This window comes from Patiria miniata, unplaced genomic scaffold (genome assembly GCF_015706575.1).
Source record: "Patiria miniata isolate m_02_andy unplaced genomic scaffold, ASM1570657v1 HiC_scaffold_1, whole genome shotgun sequence".
Taxonomy (NCBI): Eukaryota; Metazoa; Echinodermata; class Asteroidea; order Valvatida; family Asterinidae; genus Patiria; species Patiria miniata.
The window spans coordinates 21,196,041-21,221,577 of NW_024037047.1; the positions used below are offsets into that span (position 1 = coordinate 21,196,041).

Below are 25,537 nucleotides of genomic sequence, written 5' to 3' on the forward strand. Positions count from 1 at the left end.
TGATACCCGGTACATTGTATAGTAGGCATAATTTATGCATGGCTAAGCATAAACAACACAAGGTTCTGCTTATGCAATGTAGACCTTGACACAAATGCGTCCTCCAAAATCAACTGGCACAAAAAGAATGGCATTCAGCCTCAATATTCCGATATTCCTCCAAGAGTCCAAAACCTGCCTGGTTAAATTGTGGAGCATTGAGGAGGGTTAGGGTTAATTACTGTAAGTTCAGTGTACATTGAATAAGTTTCAACAGGGTACTGTCGTCGTCTCTTGCACATTTTGTAATTTTAGGTACATGTTTTTTTCCCCCTAATGCATACACTTTCTTATCATCGTACATCTTCACTTCCTTTGCAGATGAGAATCCCCATTTGTCAATGTTTTGACCGATTGACCCTCAGTAACAACAAACGGAATTGAGACGTAATCTTTATTTTTGCCGGTGGAAGTGATTTGGTCCGTGGCAGCGCCATGACGAGCACGTCGACGCTCGCCACTGATGCCACCCAGATGCTGGCTGCAGCCCTGGAACAGATGGATGACATTATCGCTGGTGAGTCCCCGACACAGAAGATGTTTTGACATTTGAGAAAGATAAAATGATAAGACAGAGGGATCTGTTACAGACGTTTAAAGATGGGTCTTGTGTGGATCGTGATTCATTTCCATCCTCTCCCCCCTCCACACGCAAGTTAATGACTAAAAGACAAAGTTTGCTTAAAGATTCTGACATGTACATGTAGACATTCCTTTTTTTGCAGCTTGTACAAATGTAACTGTCCCCCTCCCCCTCCAGTGCCCCCTCCCCCTCAAGCACCCCCTTCCAGTGCCCCCTACCCCTCCAGCATCCCCTCCCCCTCCATCAATCCCTCCTCCTCCAGTTCCCCCTTCCCCTCCAGTGCCTCCTCCCTCCAGTGCCCATCCAGAACCCCTCCCCATCAACCCCTCCTCCAATTACCCTTCCCCCTCCAGTGCCTCCTCCCCCTCCAGTGCCCCTCTCCCTCCAGTGCCCCCTCCCCCTCCCCCTCCAGTGCCCGTCCAGAACCCCTCCCCATCAACCCCTCCTCCTCCAATTATCCTTCCCCCTCCAGTGCCTCCTCCCCCTTCCAGTATTCCCTATACCCTTCCAATATCCCCTACCCCTCCAATATCCTCTACCCTTCCAATTTTCCCCCATTCCCCCTCCAAAGTCACCTCCCCTTCCAATTCCCCCTCCCCTTCCAATGCCCCTCCCCCTTCCAATGCCACCTTCTCCTTCCAATGCCCCTCCCCCTTCCAATGCCCGTCCCCTTCCATTGCCTCCTCCCCTTCCATTGTCCCCTCTCCCTTCCAATGCCCCTCCCCCTTCCAATACCCGTCCCCTTCCATTGCCTCCTCCCCTTCCATTGTCCCCTCTCCCTTCCAATGCCCCTCCCCCTTCCAATGCCCGTCCCCTTCCATTGCCTCCTCCCCTTCCAGTAATGTAGTGCCTTGATGCTGGGCCTTGGCCTTAAGGCTGCCTTAAGGCTGGATTTTAGGGCCTTGGCCTTGGCCTCGAGGCTTGAGGGCAAAAGCCTTGGCCTTGGCCTTGGCCTTGAGGGTTCAGGGCCTTGCAATTTTGAGTCAAGGCTCTTCAAGGCCCATAGAGTTTTGCATTTTCCAGATAAATCTGTTCGAAATTTTGCTGTTACCATTTTAATCGTATTACATGTACGATGGAGGAGGGAAGCACCATATAGATTTGTGTGTTAGGCACACTTCCACTTTTATAGCATCACATGTTGTTACCATTGTAGTAGATTTGCTGCAACAATATTCCGTACACTTGTGGGGCTAATGAGATGATCACTTTAATTGCATATAACTATGGAATAGATTTGATTGGTTGTATATGTCTCCCTGATAAGTGCTAAAGATTTGCATGTATCTGTTTTAGATAATGCTGATATTTCTGACCATGTTGGGCCAGCAAATAAAAATTTCCCAAATCAGTTTCTTGGATCCCCCTTTTGTTACACTTGGGAGAATTGTGTGTCAATATAGAAGTAAATCATTATTTTGTTTAGTTAAACCATATTGAAGACCTGAACTTATACGTTAATAGATACAGTGCAGTCATAAAACGGTGTAGGCCTATGCGAGCATGTTGATTGCAATTAAGAAATGTTGTTCTTCGTAACGAGCAATTCATGATGATAAGGCCAGATCCAGGGGGGTCAAAAGGGGCCACGCCCCCCCCCCCAAAAAAAACGAAACCATTTTTTTTTATGTGACGTCGTAATAAAGGCAGGCAATGAGTACACCACCATCTTTTCCTAAATAAACATCGGTTGAAATGGTCAGAAATTGCCTCAAATCGCACCATAGAGCATCTCGAATCCAAAATTTTTTCTGGGCCCTTAAGCGGGCCCCGAAGCCCAAGCCGTAATCTTTTGACCCACTTTTTTTTTTGGGGGGGGGACCAACATTTCTTTGCCCCCCCCCCAATTGTGTTCTGGATCCGCCCTTGCGTGATGATGTGTCACTCATGTGACTATAATTAGTTCTATATCAGTGGTCATTTCATAAAACAGGGCCTTGGCCTTGGCCTTGGCCTTGAGGGTTAAGCCTTGGCCTTGGCCTCGAGGCTTGAGGGTCGAAACCTTGGCCTTGGCCTTGGCCTTGGCCTTGAGGGTCAAAGCCTTGGCCTTGGCCTTGAGGGTCAAAGCCTTTGCTCCAACACTGTCCCCTTCCATTGTTCCCTCTCCCTTCCAATGCCCCTCCCCCTTCCAATGCCCGTCCCCTTCCATTGCCTCCTCCCCTTCCATTGTTCCCTCTCCCTTCCAATGCCCCTCCCCCTTCCAATGCCCGTCCCCTTCCATTGCCTCCTCCCCTTCCATTGTTCCCTCTCCCTTCCAATGCCCCTCCCCCTTCCAATGCCCGTCCCCTTCCATTGCCTCCTCCCCTTCCATTGTTCCCTCTCCCTTCCAATGCCCCCTCCCCCTTCTGATGCCCTTCCCCGCCTTCCATTTTCCCCTCCCCTCGAATATCCCCACCCCATAGAAAAGTTGACTAATTGGATCTTTTTGCGTATGAGTAATATGTGGCATTCAGGCTTTTGGCCATAATGCCTTTAGAACCAAAGACGGAACCAAAACAAGAAGCGTACATACCGGTATGTAGCTGAGTCGTGGGACAATGACCTCAGTTTTTTTCGATTGGTTCCCAGGCACGAGGTACCAGTCCTCGGAGACGTCCAGCCTGCACAATGGCACCATGGACTCCCACAACGCCAACTTTGCCTCCTCGCTGTCTGTCAACCACTTCGGCATCGCCCAGCTGGCGGACGAGCTGAAACACTCCGTGGAGTTGGCCAAGGACCAAGGGGAGGCAGGGATCTCGCGGGAGGGCGTGCCGGAGAACACGCGGCGGGTGCTCGTACAATGGCTGCAGGGCAACTCAGTACAGGTTTGTAGAAGAAAAAGGTCTCTCTCAAAGACGGCCATGTCTGTAGGAGAACTGCAACTGCGTATTTTACACAATCAAGCACGCATTGCGCAGTGTTGAAACTGTTCCAAACACGCGCACTTGTTGCTCGAAATGTGTGCGAAATACGATGCAGCCGATGCGCGTTATGCTAGTTGACGCTCAAAATGCCAATACACGTGGCTGGTCTGTAGGAAATGACGTCATTTGAGAGAGACCTTTAGAATAACGTTCTTGAAAAAGTCCAATCCTACCCGGTATTTTTGTCTGTAACGTCTGTACCCCCCTAAATGGTAGTGTCACATGCACACATGTGTTTCATACAGCCTGAGGACAGTAAGACACAGAGAGAATAACACAACTTTGTTGTCCTAGAACGTACATCTTTTGTCGAGAACGGTCCTAGGGCATCAGTCTTTGTGCTTAATAGTCTGTGGGAGAGTGAATAAAGGAACAGAGGGAAACATATGTTGTGTCCTCAGATGTACCGCTACATGTAAAATGAAACATTTAGTAAAGAACAACTGATGCTATAAGTTATCCCACGAGCGTGAGTGAAACACCAAATAATGTAGTGTGTCTGTGTCTTCAGCCTCACATGTCACAAGGCCGATGGCCGAGTGGTATGTGGGAAACAGACACACTACACGTGTTTCACGAGTGCGAGTGGGAAAACGAATTAATCTTTAAGCAAACGACCACGTAAAACGACCAGCGGTCAAGTACCCAGGGGACCTGATTCCAATGCTCACCCCTACTCCCAAATTAAACCTCGTCTGAAACTTCCTCACAAATGGCATTCAAAACCTTTCTTTTTCGTTGTGAGAGAAGTTACTAAGTAATTTTCAGAGTTGGTTAAAGGTACCAGATCCCATAATCTAAAATCGGTTCCTGACATCAGCGGTCGAGTACCTGGGTAGCTGGGTTCAATGCTCACCCCTACTTCCAAAGTAAACCTCATTGGAAAATTCCCCACAAATGGCATTCAAAACCTTTCTTTTTTCACAGTCGGAGAAGTTACTAAGTAATTTGTAAAGTTGGTTACGGGTGCCCGATCCCATAATCTAGAACTGGCTCCTGACATTAACAGCAGGGTACCCGGGGTACCGGGGTACCCGGTTCTAATGCCCACCCCTACTCCCCAATTAAACCCAGCTCTTCTGAACATTCCCCACAAACGGCATTCAAAACCTTGTACAGGTACCCGATCCCATAATCTAGAACCTGTTCCTGACATCGGCGGTCGAGTACCCAGCACCCAGTTCCAATGCACACCCCTACTCCCAAATTAAACCTAGCTCTTCCGAACATTCCCCACAAACGGCATTCAAAACCTTGTACAGGTACCCGATCCCATAATCTAGAACCTGTTCCTGACATCGGCGGTCGAGTACCCAGCACCCAGTTCCAATGCACACCCCTACTCCCAAATTAAACCTAGCTCTTCCGAACATTCCCCACAAACGGCATTCAAAACCTTGTACCTGTAGGTACCCGATCCCATAATCTAAAACCTGTTCCTGACATCGGCGGTCGAGTACCCAGCACCCAGTTCCAATGCACACCCCTACTCCCAAATTAAACCTAGCTCGTCTGAACATTCCCCACAAACGGCATTCAAAACCTTTTACAGGTACCCGATCCCATAATCTAATACCTGTTCCTGACATCGGCGGTCGAGTACCCAGCACCCAGTTCCAATGCACACCCCTACACCCAAATTAAACCTTGTCTGATTTTCTTGACTACGGCTTGCAATTTACACATGCCTCTAGGTACAATGAGCCAAAGCCACTTCCCATAGACACGTGTGTTACTGCCAGCCATAGCCAATGTGATTTCAGGAACAGGTTCTAGATTATGGGATCGACGGTCGAGTACCCAGCACCCAGTTCCAATGCACACCCCTACTCCCAAATTAATTTCTTGGCTACGGCTTGCAATTTACACATGCCTCTAGGTACAATGAGCCAAAGCCACTTCCCATAGACACGTGTGTGACTGCCAGCCACAGCCAATGTGATTTGAACATGGCTTCAGACAGTACAGAACCCAAAGTGCATTTTGTGATGAAGGGTCACAAGTACATACATGATTCATCATGAGTGGAGTTTATCACACGTCAATACCGACACCTCTTCAAAGCAAAGCTGCCCAGCTGCGGGGACATCTGACATCGTTTGAGTACCCTCACCTTCATATGACTGATGTGTCACCACTTTGTTGCCCCCCCCCCCAATTTTTTCATCCCGTCCTCGGGGTTGAGATTTGACAGGATTTCTCCTGATTCCAGGATTAACCCTACATGTAACTCCCTACTTAGTTTGACCACGGAGGTATGTACATGTATGTAGAAGACCTTGTCCATTAAAATCCATCACTATCACTCTGCTTCACATACAATGTAATGCTTCAGGACCAAATCCATTGAAATTTACCACTGGTGCTGGTGGATTTTGATTGACTTGCATGTAATCTTAAAACTGGATTTGGCTTAATCTGCCGAAATCCCCCAAACTGGGGGATGGATTTTGATGGTGTTGGTAAGGTTGGGGTTAAAAAATCCTTTTTTTTTTGGAATATAGAATTTGTGAGATTTTGCCATAAAATTCTCTGTACATTTGGTAAAGAATAAAACAAATGGGTGCTAAAAGGGCTGACTTTAAAGGTAATATACCGGTACAACATTAGCTTTTGCTGTAATTTTTACAAATGGACGGATTTTACGATTAGTACATTTCCAAGCAAATATTGCTACACTGACCTGTTAAAAGTTTTGTGTTCATAGATGCTGGAAAAACCATGGAAAAGATGTTGTTCATGTTGTTCAAGACCATACTTCAGATGAAACGGAGCAAAATTTATACACGTCAAGGAATTGTCAGGTCAGGGAACCAGACTACTGGCTTGCAGTGCCTCTGTTCACGGATGTGTCACCCGACTGCAAACAAAATGCCGAGTAAATTGGGGGCATTATTTGAAAAAAAGTCAGTGTTTTTCCAACGACGGTCAGCGGACCATTGTTGGAAATTGATGCAAAATTTGCACTTTTCTTGAAAATGACAGCACACCAGGTACCATGATTTCACATGATGCTTGAGACTATTATCACTTACAGTCAAGTAAGGTATTTGATAATAATTTGGTGGTTTTGTTTTTTGATGTTTGCAAATGTTGTATTAATATTACCTTTAAAAGGCAAATTCTATCACTGCTACATGCATACATGTAGCATGGACCCTATGTTGCTCTAGGGCCCGGGATGACCCTCAAACCCTCTGCAGATTATTTCATGGATTTTTCATGTCCCCTGATCTCACCCCTGTGTCCCAAGGCAATTGCTATTGACAAGACCAACCTTGTTTTCCTCACGCCCGGTGCTGCTTGTTTGCATTCCTCTGGTACCAGTAGCTGTGAATCGTTTCTTGTCACTCAAGGAGAAGATTGATTGCCTCAAGTTTATAACAAGCTACGGGTATAAGGTATAATTTCAGCTGCCACAGAGGGTGTGAAATAGAGTACATGACACCGTTGTGTTTTGTCATCATGGTACATGTACAAAATGTGAACATTGTATTTTTTATTGAACAGAGCAAACAATAATAATGTGCACATATAAACTTGTACAAGTATGCACAAATAGCAAATGTGGAGATGCTGCGTATCACTGTAGAGTATACAAAATGTGAATAATATAAGTAAGTGAAACAGTGTTCACCGGATAGTTGCACAAATAGGCCTATATGTACGTATGTACTTAAATGTTCAAGGAGCTAAAAATGCGCACTAATGATCTGATACACTGTGCCCTCTGGAGACGTGCACACAATAGGGAACAAAAGATTGTATACGTCTCCACAGGACAATTTCTATAGATGAATACGTCTCCACAAGCTTTTCACGAAATAGATATATGGATTTTACTCAAAAACTGGGAATTTCCAAGGTGGGTTGATCCATCGTAAATGGAAGAGTTTTAGAAAAGGGATATTAAGTCTGAATTTCAGCCAATGAAATTAATTCTGGTTGAAATAAGAGCATTTTCAAACTTCCCTTTCAAACTCGAAAACTTTACTACACAAGAACAAAGAAATGTCTCCACAATGATACAAATTTCAGTATGCGTGTACAAGTACATATTAGGTGGATTTTACATTCATTTGTAAATGGTTATTTCATTTCTAGCATTTCAACCTGAAGTCTCAGTCACCTAGCATCAATCAGAGGGTCAGTTGTCAGAATGCCAGTTGCCCATAAAAACTTGACCCCACTTTAACCATAATCTACACGACACTGACCCAAAACTTTACACCACTTTAACCATAATCTACACGACACTGACCCTAAACTTCACACTGACTTCAATTTTGTCCAATCCTGGGCCCAATTTCATGGTTCTGCTAACCACAGACTTTCACGCTTACGATCGCCATTTTGCACTAACAGCGTTAGCTTGCGCTAACCGTGTACATGTAAGCACAGAATCCTCTGTTACGGGATGTACTGGTACCATACGCTTGGGCAACAGCAAAATTCCTCGCTAACCTTAAGCATGGAATTCTCTGCCACATTAAGCAGGGATTTTTTGCTATCGGTAAGCAGAGCAGTGAAATTGGGCCCTTGTGGCCCCGGTTCGATTGCTGCCCCAGGCACTTTTAGTGGACTCAGTTTAAATAATCCTGTCTGATTTGAGTACTAGACTGTCTGATGTCTCTTTTCCTCTCAAACTTAAACGATTTCCCCTCTTTATCTCTTGCGGCATAAAACAAGTGGCCCTTAAGGATGAGTGCCTAAAGCACTGATAAAGATCAGCCATTTTTCTGAAGTGTGGCAGCAGCAGTTTTTTTTTGAAGACGCTGACTTGTGACTTTGTTTCCTCATCACAAAGACCACGCGCAGGTGATGCACCCTGCATAGGAAAGGACCAATTAACGACTGCGACAAACAGGCAATGCCACCCAGCCCAAGTCAGCTCTGTTTGTAGCCCAAGTGATTATCAAAATGGCTTTGTCATCGGTAGGATAAGATAACATTGTTAATGGCTATGGCTGAGTGTAGTCACACATGCTTATGACAAGAATGGAAAGCCACAGCCAAATGAGGGCTTTTGTTAGTGCCCAAGTTGCAGCAGCATTGGGCTTCTTGGCAAATGTCTGTGTCTGGTGTGAGTAAGAATGTGTAACATTGTCTGTCTTCGAAGCATCTGTTTTGAGACATTTCCTTTAAACCGATTGGTCACACATAATGAGATGTAGAGCAAACTCATACATTCATGTACTGAGATGTACGTTAGATACAGTACATGTACATGTCTGCATCTTTTGCATTTATTTCCGTCTTTCATCACTCACAAATTCTAAAGCTTGTTCCTCGCATTACTGGGGAAATGGGCAAGCCACACCTGTCATCATTTTGGAAGTGGTTCTGAATCATAGTCGTCAGTTGCACCCGACTCATCAAAGGACTTTATAAACTCTTAAGCATGTTAAGAGGAAGTGAGACTGGCGATTGGCAATTACAGAATTTGGAGTTCCACCTCTTGGCGAGTCAGTCTCGATTGCTCCACGAGGATGTCAAGTACTAGAGGTTGAAACCCCGGGGAGAATTGGACCAACTTGAGGTTTTCGACTAGCCTGGTTCTCCAGAAACACAGGAAACAAAGTAGGAAACCAGAACTTACATGTGCCCCTTTTGGCAAGAACACGCCCCAAAAATCTTGAAGACGTTCATTTTGTCATCACTGCAGGACCTGCAAGACTTAAAGAATGCAACTTGGATATAACTTGTGGATTGTTACAGGAAAAGGTTTGATCCAAACTGTTCAGTGCATAGGGCACTCCTGAAGATCCGAGAACATTTATGTTGTTATCAGCATCTTCAAGACTTTGGGACTTGGATCTTAAAGTTTGATCGACACAGGAAAAGGTTTGATAGAACTTCTCAACGCATAGGACACTTCCTAATATTTGAAGACATTCATTTTGTCATCAGGACCATAAGGACTTAATGGATGCGACTTGGATCATAAAGAAAGGAACATAGTTTGGATAAATACAGGAAAAAGTTTGATCCAAACTTCTCAGCTCATAGGGCACTTCCTAAACTTTGAAGACGTTCGTTTTGTTATCAGGACCTTCAAGACTTACAGGATGCGACTCGGATCTTAAAATGTAACTTTTGGATCGATACAGGAAAAAGTTTGATCCAAAGTGCTCAGCGCACAGGAAACTTCCTGATACTCGAAGATGCTTATTTTGTCATCAGCAACTTCAAGACGTGAAGAATGTGACTTGGATCTTAACTTTTGGAAGGATACAGGAACAAGGTTTGATCCAACTGCACAGTGTCTGTAAACCGCTGGTGGGTGTGATTCTTGACGGACAACTCCAGTAAATAAAGACCCCAAACCCAGTCCGAAACCCGGCACAGGAACCTGACGTGTACTCAATGTTCCTGACTGTCTGAACCTGCTCAGACATTTTGCGGTCTGACTTGGAACAAGAAGGAAAGTTTAATCAGATGCTGGATCACTGTGGTTATGACTAAATGTTGTTCATGATACATGTAAACTTCAAGACAATGGACAAAATATATGAGAGACTCACATTCAAGATACAATTTTCTCTCATCTGTTCCAGTTAGCATGAGTTCTTAAAAGGAGGAAACCTTTGTCTGTAGGAATGGATTACATTTGATAACAGAGGCAAGGATTTCCAAAGAACAGACGGTGTCACATTGAAGTTACATCAGAGTGTCTGGAAATACTGTATGTTGATGTGGACGGAGGACATTTGGTTTTGGATGGCAAGCTAAGGTGGAGTTTTGTTCACAGATCACACAACAGAGGTTATCAGACTGACTGATCCTTTTTTTTGTTTGGGTGTGAACCCCCTGAATTTCTGTTTGGTAAAAAGTTGGATGTGAGGCCAGTGGAAGGAGTGGAAAATACACTTGTAAATTATTTTAGTTGGAATCGAACCACCGACCTGTCTTCAAATGCTGTTTTCTCCAGTTTTCAACACTATTGAATATACTGCAAGATAAACAAACCATCTCTCCTCGACATTGGGTTGGATGTGAACCCTCCATTTTTTTCAGCATTATTAACTGCATGACTTTCTTACAAAGGAAATGTATTGATGTAATCCAATCATATTAGTCAAACAGACTGGAAATTTGAGTTGGATTGGAAGTACCCGGTACCTGTCACTCCGTGTTTACATGCACAGAAAGTCAACCACCCTGAGGAGCTTAGTTTGTGGCTTGGGTAAGATTCGAACCCAACCCTTGTGGTGTATTGAGTGTTGCATCAAACAAATTGGACGGATCAACTTCTTGTACATGTAGGGGCCTATTTATCCAACCGCACTAAGCAATTTGCTGCAGTTAAAAGGTTTGGGTAGGATTCGAACCCCAAACATCTGCTTGCCGAGCGTTCCACCAACCACAGTTAATTGTTAAAAAGGAAGAGAAGGCCATTATGGGTCAGATGCCAACCAAACCCGGGAAGATTCAGGTCCGACGGAGCAAGAAGTTCTCCCTTGTCAAGGATTCGGTTTCTCCGGGACAAGTAGAGAAATACAAGAAGTACAGACTCAGTCTGGTACCGGTATGTTGACTCGTAATTAATCTGAACGTAATTGAATAACTAATTGATTAATTGAGCAGGGAGGTTACTGGTTACATCCCACATTTTGTCCCAATGTGTATTTTGTATGTCACTTTGTAAGACTTTCTTTTTGTCCTCAGACAATCTCCTGAAATGTCCATACTGCATATTGAATGATAACTTTGGACAATATAATGATGTTAAATTAATGTATGTTGGTGTTTAGTGAGAAGTTAAGAAACACCTCAATTGTCCTTAGCAAGATGAATGTACATCCTCAGGTTCTTAGGACCAGGTGCCAAACATGGTCCTTAGACTAATTATGATACATGTAAGTCCTACATGTACGGTACCATCAAGTTCTCTACCTAGGTTCCCTGGAATGTGTCCTCAGGATAGGCCCCCAAGAAAGGTCCACAGAGCAGGTCCTAAGGACACATTTACACATGGGTCCTCAGACTATGGGTCCTTACGGTAGGTCCTCAGATGGGTCCTAAAACTACATGTACCGGTAGATCCTAAGATCAGGTTTTAAGACAAGGTCCTCAGACCAGGTCCTAAGACTAGGTCCTCAGACCAGGCCCTGAGACCAGGCCCTGAGACCAGCTCCTGAGACCAGGTCCTGAGACCAGGTCCCGAGACAAGGTCCTAAGACCAGATTCTTAGACCAGATTTTCAGACCAGGTTCTAAAGAAAGGTTCTACAATCATGTTGTCCTTCATGTTTGGCCAGGTTCTAAGACTATACTGGTAGGTCCTAAGGATGCGGTTGGTCCTAAGATCAGGTCCAAGACCAGGTCCTCAGGATTGGTCCTAAAACCAGACCCACAGATTGGGACTCCTTGATCATGTTGATATCCTGAGGCCATGTCCTCGGACCAGGTCCTTTAAACAGGCTCCGTATAGTCTGAAAAGTGCCAAGAGGTCCGTCCTACTAGTACTGCATATCAGTGTCCTGAATGCTATACTTTGGCCAACCCTGATAAATGTTCCTTTCTTTTTTTGTAACAGGTGAATGGACAACCCCCGGTATCCCCGGACCAGGTCCAGCGTCTGGAGAGCGACAAAGAGTCCCTCCTGCTGCAGATCAGCGTCCTGAATGACCAGGTGGAGGCTCAATCTGAGGCCATCCAGGAAATGGAAAGGGGACTGGTGGAGGAGACAAGCAAGCTGGCCAAAGCGGAAGCCATGCTGCAAGAGGTGGGTCCTTTTCTTAGAGCATTTATTAAAACCTGGCTCCAGCTTTGGCTTACTCTCCATCCCAACAAGAATCCTGCTGCATTCAAATCCAGTGAAAATACACCAACCGTTGGCCTAGTGTGACTGCATTGGTTGCATAGCAGAAAAACTAATTGTTTGGGTTGGAGTCTGTCAGGCCAGCGGACTAAAACTAAAATCGTCAAATTGGAGAGTGCTGCAAAACATACAAAGCTGAGATTTGTTGAACCTTTAATGTTTACTACTCACGACCACTGCAGATCACTCACAATCTGCTAAATTTGATCAATATCAAAACAGAGTCATGATAATTTGTAACACAAGGTAGCCCAATACCTAACTACCGTGTACATAGCAGTAATAACGTCTAATACATGTACCGGTGCATGCATAATTAAAGATACTAACATTTACATAAATGTTCAAGCAAACTGTTCATTTGTTAAGTGCTGAAACTGTACAGGAACAGTGTCCCGTTACCTATAAATAACAGGTCTAGAAAAAACTCTCCCTTTACAATGTATTTTGAAAAAGCTTTGAACTGATTGTTTCGTTGATTGCTTCAAAATGATAGCTTGCCAGAAAGATTAATTTCACAGGGAGTTTAGTCCACTTACTATCTTTCAACCAAGTATGTTTTTCAACAATAATACGCCAGGATGGCTGCAAACGATGGACTATAGCTTTAAACTCTGACCTTTACAATGTATTTTGAAAAAGTTTTGAACTGATTGTTAAAGATATAGTCCATCATTTGTAATTTGTGCATTTTGTTCGTTTGAAGCAACAAAAGTGTTCAAAATCTAATGAAGGATACTGAACAACTAACCTGATGAAGTTTCAGCTCAGCTTCAGCTGTATATTCCGAGAAAAACAGCATTGTAGGATCTCAATTTCAAATCAAAAGTTGCTGAATCATGTTTTGAATTGTTTTGAATTGCAGCTATACGCGATGTCGCGCACTGATCCGAATTATAGCAACCGCGCGCGCCTGTGCGTCGTGCCAATGCCTGCGCGCGCTGTGCCGAATAACAAAACAAACTACTAATTTAAATTTTCCTATGGTGTGTCTTAAGACGCACCGTTGGAAAGGCCTTCTTTCGTTGATTACTTCAAATGATAGCTTGCCAGAAAGATTAATTTCACAGGGAGTTTAGTCCACTTACTATCTTTCAACCAAGTATGGTTTTCAACAATAATACCCCAGTTACTTTTTCGGATGGCTGCAAATGATGGACTATAGCTTTCAACTCTGACCAGCCAGCTGAGATTCCCGTATCAATCCGTAGACTAGACTCTCGGCCAGCGATCATCTGGGATTAGTCTGGTCCAAATCAGGTGAAGCATTAACGTCAGGGCTACGCAGAGTCCGGATACTACACCCATCATGATGAACCCTCCGCTGTAGCTGCTGGTCACATCATGCAAGTAGCCTGGGGTGGGATCAGAAGCCAGACATACATGCATGTCAGGGTTGCCTTACAATTCTAGTCTGGTTCCTGTACCTCCTTTTTTAATAGAGCGTGTAAGTCTCGCCAGTCCAAGTTCACTTTTAATGTGAACGTCTGGGTACCAAACGCTGACTGGTCTTGTCACAGACTCCCATGTTTGAATTTACCCGATTGTTGTCTACATTGTTTATGTGATCAATATAAATATCAGAAGTTGAGGTAAACAATTTGAATGTAATAATAGTCATCCGATCACTGTGCACTATTTTTTACTATGTTCTCGATTGTAATGCCTTCTTTTATATTGGAATACCCATATACATGTATTGCCCCTGATTGGATGGGCCCAGTCAGGACACAAAACATGCGAAAAACAGGACGTTACACACGTTGTTGTTAATAAATTGTAGGTGCCCGGATGTGCTGTATTATCATAATAATCTCACAGGTTTTTGAGGTCAACTTACATGCTCTATTCAGGATGTTCATTCACATGTGAATTTTAACAAATGAGATGGTTCAGGGTCAAAGATCAGAAAGGCAGTTTTGTACGTACATGTCATGCATGTGGTAGATGTACCGTAAGTCCATCACAAGTCCAGTCACAAATGTCCAGTCACAAAACTCCATTTACAAATCCAGTCATAAGCAACAGGAGCATGAACAACAACAGAATGCCTTTGTCAGTGTTCGTCTTTTAGTACTGATAGGCCTACATGTACATATTTTCAGCTATCGAATATTGTTAGTTTAGTGAACATCTGCGCAGTTGAAAGCACGTGTATAAAATAAGTATGTATATAACTGCTACCATAAATGAGCATCTTACCAGCCATAAGTGCCGACAGCAGGTCTCCACTAGCAGATACCACCAAACCAATGCCGGATGCTTCAGGGAATTTCTCTTGCCCGGCAATCTGACGTGTGAGGGTGTTCTGCATTGGGACGTACACACCTGCCGACAACCCCACCAGTACCGCGCAAACCAAGAACCCTGGATAACTCTCGATCATCGCGATGATGGGACCAGCGATCGTCGCCAACGCGACAAAGATGGCGTAAAGGTACGCTGGCTGCACCAGTCCAGCATCCACAAGATGCCCGTGGGTCAACCGACTGGCGATGTTTGCGATGCCGATCGTGGAGATCAGGGAGGTGGCTTGGAGGTTCGGCACGCCCACCGACTCCGCCCGGGCGGCGATGTAGGCGAGGCTGACGCCATAGATGCTTGTGTTGGTGAACACTGCCGGTAGGAAGCTCATGAAGACACGATTGGTCCACAGCAGTGACAGCCCTGAGCGGTCCAGGAGATGCGCAAACCTCTGACACCATTTCCCTCCCTGAGCTGACTTCTCTAACATATTTTCAACATCCTGGACAGTTTCACAGTCACTCTGTGATTCATTCATTGTGTGCGACACATCTTTAGAGCTTCCTTCATTCTTGAGAAGCTGACTATACACGTACTCCCCGTTCCTTCCCCGATGCGACAGTTTTGTGCTGCCGTAGCTACCGGTACTGTTCCTGTTCTGTCCATCTCCAACTAGCTTTCGCTTGTCTCTCCTGTCAACCGGTGCCTTCAGCAGCCCGGCGCACACCAACACATTTGCCTGCACTGCACTCAAGACTTTGAGGGCGCCCCGCCAGCCATACAGCTTGATCAGGAAGACGCAGAGGGTGGGCAGGACTATCATGCCCACGCTGGCACCTGTCGTGGCGATGCCGTTAGCCATGGCATAGTGCTTGTGAAAGTACTCACTGATTATGATGAGGACACCCATGTGGGACAACCCAAAGCCAATTCCTGAACAACAGAAAAAATGAATGCATGATTGAATCAAGCAAGTTTTGTTTAATTTTGATAGATTTAGAATCACAGTACCTGCAATCAAAACAAAGCATTCTGTAAACTTTGTGGTCAAGTGGATACTGACATGTACGTAAAACTGAACTACCTGTATAAATAATCAAGTGATTATTCGTTAAGAGTGAAAAGAATGAAATAAGCCGATAAGGCTTATAAATCAGGCTCAGGCGCGGTTCTACTGGAAGCTCTAATATCTTAGGGGGGCTAACTTTCGCTAAGTGCTATTTCATTTTGGGATTCGAAAAGCAACCTACCGGTATACAGCGCAGATTCCAGCATGTATCTTTCTCTTTTTTTTGGGCTGTTTTGGCAACTTTTCGGCAACTTGCCAAAACAGCCTTTGTTTTTGGCTGTTTCGGCAACCTGTTTTTGTTAAGATTTTTTTTGTACTTTTGTTTATGGCTGTTTTGGCAATCACTGCTCCCCTCCTAGCCTTTCGTAGAACCGCACCTGGTCAGGTTGATGTACATGTAACAGTTTATTTCTGGTGTACTTGGTGGAGCGCCACTATAAATCTATGGTTTGTAATAGTCAGCGTTCGGTATAGCAATTTCAAGCTTCCTGTGCTCCAGTACTTACTTTTCAATAAATACTATTGAATCATTTCATTATGCTTTTGAGCTTGCACGGGTGCTTTTTCATTTCTATTCCTTGGGAAAATGATAGCCACATGTCGCTCTTCTGTTGACATTTTCAACAACAATGTTTGGTACGTTTTGTACACAAAAACCAGGAACCAAAGATGATGTTCGGTACAGCCGAATGTTCGGTTTATCGATGTTCGGTATGGGGACGTTCCACTGTACATACCGGTACAATCTGTTTCCTCCATGGGATGCCAGTCCATCACAGGTTACTCAGCAGGATATTTTCGGTACCCATTTACATGCATACTCCTTGGTTGAGAGAGGCAGTTGGAGTTAAGTGGCTTGCCCAAGGACACAAAATATGATTCATGATTCACAGACATACAGGTCACTCTCCCCTATGATTATTCTTCCGACCGTACGTACCTGCCATGAATGGAATGGTGATGAATAAAACGTAGACTTCGTGGGCTAATGATGAGCAAAGAAGTCCAGCAAATGACAAGCAAGCCCCAGCCGCCACCACAGTACGAACACCGTAGAACTTAGCCAGTGCACTGGCAAATGGGGCTGAACAGTACAAGACAAAGAAGAAATAATGGGTAACCTTAAGTACAATGTATAAGACGTGTACATGTACATGTACATGTACATGTATGTTAGGACTAGTACTGCACATTAATGTGCCAATTCTGCAGTGATCACAATTTTTCAAGGTTGACTGCAGTATGACTTAGAAAAAGGCAAGAAATATCACTACACAATGTACATGTAAATACTGAAAATCACTTGCAGTAACTTTAAAAAAAAAAAGTTGAGCTCAGAGAGTGAACACAGCTCAAATAACCAGAGGTTACCTTGACTCTTGAGCCATTCTCTTTCATGCAAAAGAACTTGAAACACTAGATGAAACAGTCTTAAGAGCCTTTTCACACTGTCCAGAATCTCCGTGTTGGACCCAGGTTTAACACAAGATTTCAGGAACCCCTCTTACAGTACAAGTAACAAGAATCCAACACGGCTTCTACATGGTGCCAGCTAGTGCTCTACACGGGAAAAAATCCACCTTGGTCATCAGGACTAGGGTTTAGAGGCTGTACCCGGGTAGAAAATTCAAAATCTACAGCTGACCCATGTACAAACTGGTGTGAGAATCGGTATGAACGGTAGTACATTTGTACGCCTTGCGTTAGAAGGCCCCCCCCCCCAAAAAAAAATTATAGTTCTGCTTCTGATTGCCCTGCCTACCCTATACTGACTGACAGCCCCTACTCTAATTTTTTATTGAAAAAATTGAGAAAAAAACCCCACCCCAAACCATCAATTCCTACCATGTACATTTGTACCCTTGACTACACGCAGACGTCTCCATATGTTCGTACAAAAAAAAAAATTGCCCCCCAAAAATCCCTACCTACCCGGTACCTACCGGTACATGTACATGTACATGTACCCTATTTTTGAATGCCTAACTGTGTTTGATGGGAATCAGTTCTGAATAGCTGAGACGGTGGCACGAAGAGGCTTTTAGTTCTGGAACTCTGTGCCTTGTCTAGAGGCAACAAAACGTAAGAAATTTGATGGAACTTACAGGAACACAAGAGCAGGACCAGCACAGACACAGACAGCCCGCCGACCAGCGCGGCGCTCTCCGGGAACTCCGCAAACCACTCAATGTAGAATACTCCAACGCAGCTGGCCAGACCGTAGGTCAGACCGATCACTGTGAAGCTGGACAGTAGTATGGGCCAGTGCTGGATCTCCGAGGAAGGCATGGTGCTGCAAAGGAAATAAGGCCTTAGTCTGAGATTGGATTTGGATTTTTGTACCTCTTGTACAATACAGTTGTGACTGTGTGGCAAGTGCTACCTCTTTGTAGTACATTTGTTGTAATTAGATTACATTACAGGTCATGTAATCTAAAGGTTGTCATGAATAAGTCATTTTGTTCTGACCGATATACGTGTAAACCACCTAATACCGGAAGTATAATGCGGTCAAGTGTGGAGTACACCTGTTGTGCATAACATGTATAAAATCATTCTGCCATTTTTTGCATATTTTGAATGAAACGAGCTCAAATTAGTGTTGTGCAGACCTTTTGATGTTCGCGGGCAAAATCTTTGAACGTCAATTTCTCCCGTTCTGAAGATCGTATATCTTCATGCCACTTTTGGAGTTTGTGTACTGGTAGGTGTACTGACTTTGGGTAGTGTTATGTTCTACATTTTCCGTGGTTCAGTGTTTTGACGATACAGTGCAGGTTCTGTGCAAGGATTGTATGGCACCGCCAAGCATGGTACCTCCTGAATGATGGTCTTGTCAAACATGTTTCTGGTTTTGGTCGCAAATACCGTACGACCCCCAACGCCATGGACCAAACGAGACACCCTCGTCCCCAGGGCCAGCCAAGGTTACATTCAGGCATGCAACTTTTCTTCGGATCTGCTGATTCGTTTTACTTTTCATGAATGCCATTACAGATTGAAAAACATAGTCTTGACTGGTTTGGAATTCCCTCGTTTTTTCCCCTAAATTTCCAGTTGCATGCCTGTACATTATGATGGCCTTTGCTGCTCGAACTGTCACACTTTACTCCCAGTTTTTGTGGGATCTTGGCATCTCTTGAGCGGGATTCCAATAAGTAACAAAATGACATGTTTTGGCAATAAACTCTTCACATCTCTCAGTTTTGGTCAGGTTTGTAAATTACAAACTTTCAATTTAGTAGAATGATCATCGCTTCATGAATATGTATGCAATCAAAGTCTTTGCCCACTGCACTAATGATTGGATTCTATGAATAGTTGGGCTGATTTGCCCCTTTGGCATTTTCGGCCACAAATAGGATAATTGCGTAATTGGATTTTGTGCATCGCACATGCCGGTAAAATTTCCGATTCAGTGACCTGGGGCAGGACAAGATGTATGCCTATAGGGAATGCATTCATAGTGGTCATGTTTCTGTGATTATCATGTACTGTACATGTACATGCTCGTCACGGGACCAGTGAAGAGCTGGTACCGATGACTTCATTGAAGAGGATGTAATAATACCGTTACACTCTGTAAATGTACACGTAAAATTTTACGTGTGGCATTTAAATCTCACTCTCTTGCACGAAGCTGATAAAACTTGCCCCATAAAATTTGTCATGCCTTGTTTACATGATCTGAAATTTTGGTTTAATTCCATTGGTAAAAAAACAGAGTTAATTAGGATCAAAAGTAGGATGTTAACAAACATCCGGCCTCTTTGGCTTACGAAATAGTTTATGAAAACTAACTACAAAGAACAACCACTATAAGGAACATTTTTGTTTGTGTTCGTTATAAATAGTGGCGTTCTATAGTACATATAGGCTACCGGTATATGTGCATTTTATCTTCAAGTAAACTTGAACCCTCGATCCTGATTGGTCGATCCATGGCAACAAGCGTACAAACAAGCACGAGTAATAGGATAACCGCTGAAAAGTTCGTGTACAGCATGCGTGTTCAATCTGTTTAGTGTGTCAAGTTTGCTTGAAGATAAATTCGTTATCCCGCTCGCGCTCGTGGAACACGGAAAATGTAGTGTGTCTGTGTCCCACATGTGGGATACAGACGCACTTCTGTACAGTATTCCGTGTTCCACTCGCGCTCGCGGGATAACTAATAGTATTACATATAGTAAGTCCTTCAAATCCTCATGATTTTGTAGAATATGGGAGGGCAATTTGCATGGTGGGACCTGCATGTATACAGAGTGAGTCAAATAAAGTGAAACCCAAATATCGGGACTATTGTTTCAGTGAAGTTCTGCATGTAGCACTTTGAAAATCTAGGATATGAAAGCCCAATTCATAAGCTTTCTTTTAGTAGAAGAATCATTCAAATAACTCGTGTACGGAATTTTAAACACAAGCACCGTTTTAGAGTTCTGTCCACGGATCACAAAAAAGGTGCGCGATCTTTCAGCAGAACGAAAACAATTCACACACAACCCTATGTGATTTGTTTTCGTTTTGCTGAAAGAACACTTACATTCTTGTGATCTGTGGACAGAACTTAAAACGGTGGTTGCGTTAAAAATTCCGTAACTTGAAAAGTACACGAGTGATTTGAATGATTCTTGCACTAAAAGAAAGCTTATGAATTGGGCTTTCATACCCTAGATTTTGAAAATGCTACATGCCGAGCTTCACTAAAACAATGGTCCAGACATTAGGGTTTCGCTTTTTTTGACTCGCCCTGTATTTTACATGATACATCAAAGTGCATAGGAAAGCTTGGCGTGCTCAAAGGTCCCCTTCTGTTCCTTTGAAGTGGTCCTTTGCAGACTCATCGTCATCGCACCAGACGATGAACAATCAGCCGGCTCGGAGTGTTTTATTATTAGACCTGAACCTTTCTGAAGTGGGTTATGAACCCTGAATCACTGAACAGCCATCCTTCACGACACCACAACACAGGATGTGGGTATTTGAAGGCCCTCAGGAAATCTCAGCGGGTGCTTATTATGTCAACAAACATTGTAATTCCTGAATGTCCAATGCTATTGTACATTTTGTACCAGTAGGTTTGAATGCTACATGTACTGGTATGTTAAATTTGTGTGCAGTTTGTTGCTTTCATTTGGTTGGGGAAGGTGAGTGTGATTGTGGTGTGGATTTTTGTGTTCCTGGTTTGAGTTAAAATGTCTAAAATGATTAGATTGGTTTTGTTTTTGGACAAATAGGCCCCTTCAAATGTTGGATTTGCTTTTGTAATTTACATGTACATGTACTTTATTTCATGAAGCATTTCTAAACAGTTTTAAATGTCTTGTATTGCTCATTGTACAATGTACAAAAATATATGGTATCCACAGAACAGCACTTGGCATACATTTGAGATGGGCCTCATTTTCTTGTATGCTTGTACATTTTGTGTACCGGTATGTAGAATTTCAGAACTTTTGTTTTGTTTTGTACAGGAATACATGAACATAGAATTCATCAGCCAAAAATAACTACATCTACATATCATGTATGTACTGGTACATGTATGTACATTGTATACATGGTACATGTATGCTGAAAACCTACACATGTATACATGTGTAGGTTTTCAGCATACATGTACCAGTGCACTTTGCATGTAGATATTTTGAACGAGACTGTTGTGAATTTCCCCACTCAAATAGTTTGTGTTTTCTTTTCTTTTTCCCCCCCATTTCCTGACAACAGGAGATGACGGCGAGAGCGGAACTAGAAGCTGCCAAGCTGAACCAGATGACAGACCTGTCCAATCTGAGGATTCGGCTGAGCTCGGCAGACAACGATCTCAGTAGCTACAAGGACAGGGCTTTGAAAGCAGAGGTAAATGCAACAGTGACTGCTCTATACTCCGACACCCCTATGTTCCGGCACCCCTACATTGTACATGTATGTTCCGACAACCCGCACATAAGATTGTGTTACTCCTGGGTAGGGTTAGGGTTAGGAATATGTGCAGTCGGAACATATAATGTACATGTAGGTGTGTCAGAACATAGTTGTGCAACCAATGCAACAACATCAATTAAACTTGTATGCATTTCCTTTGGTACATGTATATGGGCTCAGTGTACAAGTACCCCCCTCAACGGTAAGAAAAGGAGAGTTGGGGGAGACCACTGGCAGAGACAATCCAATGCATTGCCAACAGTATAGAAATGTACCAACATGGATCTGTTTTATGATAATGTTGTTTAGGTTTTGCGTTTGCGATTTTTGGGTTGTGTCGGTTCGGTTAAGCTATATGTTTGAAAACCCCCCAAAATAAACCGAAACAAAAACGAAACAGTTTGGAAATTCACACGGTGGAATATAATATTGCAGAGTTTCATGTACTATGCCCGCTACGACCAACGTCAACCCACCGCGCGAATGTGCGTGTGGTTTGCAGTCTATCACACACAGTCTGTAACGTGTACCAGTACCGGTAGGTCCACCAGTAGGCAACGTACATTGTAAAGAGTCCTCACTGTACATGTACCATACGAAAACAGGCTCAAGCCAGATATTTGGGTTTTTTTCGGGTCAGTTCGGTTTGGGTTAGTTCAGGTCAATTTTTGCTTCATTTTTGTTGGGTCAGGTCGGGATCGGATTTGGGGAGTTCAGATCAGTTTTGGTTCGGATTGGGTTTACATGTGTATCTACATGTATAATGTTTTGGGTTGGTTTGGCCTGGTCAACCTGAACCCAATGCCCAACATTATTTTATGAGGTTGGTTTTGGCTTGATGTTTGTCAGGCCGGGTCGGGTCTGATTTGGGGAGTTCAGATCAGTTTTGGTTTGGATTCAGTTAATATCTATAATGTTTCGGGTCGGTTTGGCCTGGTCAACCTGACCCGATGCACACCATTATTCTTTGAGGTCTGAACCTGCCCTGGTGATGATGACAAGATCAAGTATATGTCCAGACGAGGTTGTTTGACCATGCACATGCTTGAACTAAATCGACACTCTCTAGAAGTTTTTGCAAAGTTCCTACTCTCAGTGCCATTTTGACTGTTCACATGAATGTTGAAGTCGCCAACGAGTAGGAAATTGTCATTGGAACAAGCGAGGGTATCGGTAATTAATAAAAAAAAGTCATCCAAAAACGTTCCTCTGGTTAAACCATTGAGAGCGGATGGAGGAGGTCGATACCGCAAACCTCACTAGTTTGCTGGGTAAATTATGGTTATTTGCAAACGTGGACTAAATTTGGTATTTCAGGTTATCTTTCTTTGTATTAATGCACAGAGCCTGTTTGAAGAGAAGCAAATGGAGTCTTCGGAGTTGTCTTTGAAATATCAACAGAGCCAGGTATGTTTTCAGAACAGACGTACATGTTCATGTACGTACACAAAAAAGTGCACAGGATGTGCCATCATTTACATAAATTTCTATGTGTAAGCAGTGCGGCAGTCGCGTCTTGCACAGGTCCTCACAAGTCAATAACAAGTCCATCACTAGTCCATCCCTTGTCCATCAAAAACCCATGACAAGTCTGTCACACATGTCACAAGTCTATTGCAAGTCCATCACAAGTCCATCACAAGTCCATCACAAGTCCATCACAAGTCCATCACAAGTCCATCACAAGTCCATCACAAGTCCATCACAAGTCCATCACAAGTCCATCACAAGTCCATCACAAGTCCATCACAAGTCCATCACAAGTCCATTACAAGTCCATCACAAGTCCATCACAAGTCCATCACAAGTCCATCACAAGTCCATCACAAGTCCATCATCCAGTCAGTCACAAGTCATTAAAAGTTGCTTACTGTACAAGTCCATACAAGCCCACTTCAAGCCCCTCACAAGTCCATCACAAATTCAGTCACAAGTCTTCAAAAGTAAAATGACAAGGCCAGATCACAAGCCCACCACAAGTCCATCATACATGTCACACGTCCGTCGGAAGTCCATCGCAAGTCTATCACAAGTCCATCTCAAAGTCGGTCACAAGTCATCAAAAGTTAATAAGTCCATCAGAATCCATCACACGTCCATCACAAAGTCAGTCACAAGTCCATCAGAAGTCCATCACAATGTCTATCACACATGTCACACGTCCGTTGGAAGTCCGTCGGAAGTCCATCACAAGTCCATCAGACGTCCATCACAAAGTCAGTCACAAGTCATCAACATTTAATTACAAGTCCATCACAAGTCCATCACAAAGACTATCACACATGTCACACGTCTGTCGGAAGTCCGTTTGGCAATGTCCATCACAAGTCCATCACAAAGTCAGTCACAAGTCATCAAAAGTCTATTACAAGTCCATCAGAAGTCCATCACAAAGTCTATCACACATGTCACACGTCCGTTGGAAGTCCGTTTGGAAGTCCATCACAAGTCCATCACATAGTCAGTCACAAGTCATAAAAAGTCAATTACAAGTCCATCACAAAGTCTATCACACATGTCACACGTCCGTCGGAAGTCCATCACAAGTCCATCACAAGTCCATCACACATCCATCACAAAGCCAGTCACAAGTCATCAAAAGTAAATTGCAAGTCCATCACAAAGTCAATCACACATGTCACATGCCCATCACAAGTCAGTCACAAGTCATCAAAAATCAATCACTAAACAAAATTTAAATGAAAACATAATTTGTGCAGGTATATATCTGCACCAATTATGTTTTCATTTAAATTTTGTTTTGTGAGACATTTATAACAGCCAGCAATTTTTCTCCAATGTTAACCAACTTTTGTGTCTCGCATATTACAGAGCAAAATTTCCGAGTTGCAGGCAGAATCCAACAGCTGGCAGGAGAAATACATGCAGGGACAGGTGAGGATAAACCAGCCAATAGGATCACATCTTTTAAATTGGCTGACTACTGTTGGTCACAAACTTTCTAAAGATGTAATGTGAAATAAGAAAGTTTCCAATTTCTGCAACATTTTTGATAATTTCAAAATATGGAAATGAGTATTTTAGAACACTGCCAATATAGTTTTATTTTTTGGTCAAAATGGTTTCCCCCCCCCCTGATTTTAAAGCAGTGCTTACTGCACTCCTCCATGAGTACCAGAAGTAGATATTATTTTTTAGGATCTTAATTGTTACATGTATGGATGTAAATTGTACATGTGTACATTTTACTTTGTGTTTGTGTGCTTTCGTCATTCTTATTGGATGTTGTTTCTGCTGTCCTTAAACCATTGCTATGACGTCACACTATTGTTAAAAGTGTGGATTCGGAACTACGAATCTGTCACACTGGTCACAAAGTGTGGATTCGGAACGAAGAATCTTTAGTACAGTGTGGATTCGGAATTACTAATCCACACTTTGAACACGTCAGACAATTGTTCTCCATAATGAGCATTAATAGGACCGTCTGTGTTAAAACTTTCTTCAGAAATTACCAATGCATCTTCACTGTCAAATTCTCCGCCGTTACTGCAAAAACCACTTTGAGTCAGAATAATCGTCGTCTGAACTATCCATGTTGACGGAAGGAGCCTACACACAAAATGACTTGGTTGTACGGGTGTGGCGATACACATGCTAAACACGCCATAATGCTTCATTACGTATAAGAGCCTCGAAAAACTCCCTTATAAATTACCCTAATGGCCACGATTTGACACCAGATATGCAAGTCTTTTCATCTCCACCCACTGGACTGTTAATGACAACACTTCTTTTGGCGCAATGGTTTAAGTCGAAGAATACACTCGCAAGTGTGGATTCTTAATCTAAGAATCCACACTTTCTTGTGTATTCTCCCCAACTTCAATACATTTTTAAATTTTTTTTCTTTTCCATTTCTTTGTCTCATTTTACGTTTGACCTTCTGTGCAAATCAACCTGTTTTGTTTTACCCTTGCCCTATGTAAA

The 25,537-nt window shown here is 43.3% G+C and overlaps 2 protein-coding genes across 4 annotated transcripts in view; one reads left to right on the forward strand and one right to left on the reverse strand.

Annotated features, from left to right (window-relative positions):
- LOC119725430 (liprin-beta-1-like) overlaps positions 1-25,537 on the forward strand; it is a 65,665-nt gene that overhangs the window by 14,160 nt on the left and 25,968 nt on the right. For all 3 annotated transcript variants that reach the window (XM_038196839.1, XM_038196846.1, XM_038196853.1), the window contains exons 2-7: positions 361-556; positions 3,191-3,429; positions 12,067-12,255; positions 21,389-21,520; positions 22,931-22,993; positions 24,419-24,481. In XM_038196839.1, coding sequence (XP_038052767.1) covers positions 475-556; positions 3,191-3,429; positions 12,067-12,255; positions 21,389-21,520; positions 22,931-22,993; positions 24,419-24,481 — 768 coding nt within the window. In that variant the 5' untranslated portion in view covers positions 361-474. The remainder of the gene's footprint in view (positions 1-360; positions 557-3,190; positions 3,430-12,066; positions 12,256-21,388; positions 21,521-22,930; positions 22,994-24,418; positions 24,482-25,537) is intronic.
- On the reverse strand, positions 13,445-18,349 carry LOC119725452 (monocarboxylate transporter 14-like). Its single transcript, XM_038196863.1, has 4 exons — positions 17,770-18,349; positions 16,605-16,748; positions 14,554-15,528; positions 13,445-13,706 (listed from the first exon to the last, which is right to left on the reverse strand). The coding sequence occupies exons 1-4, from the start codon at positions 17,951-17,953 to the stop codon at positions 13,564-13,566; spliced, it is 1,446 nt and encodes a 481-aa protein (XP_038052791.1). The 5' UTR covers positions 17,954-18,349; the 3' UTR covers positions 13,445-13,563.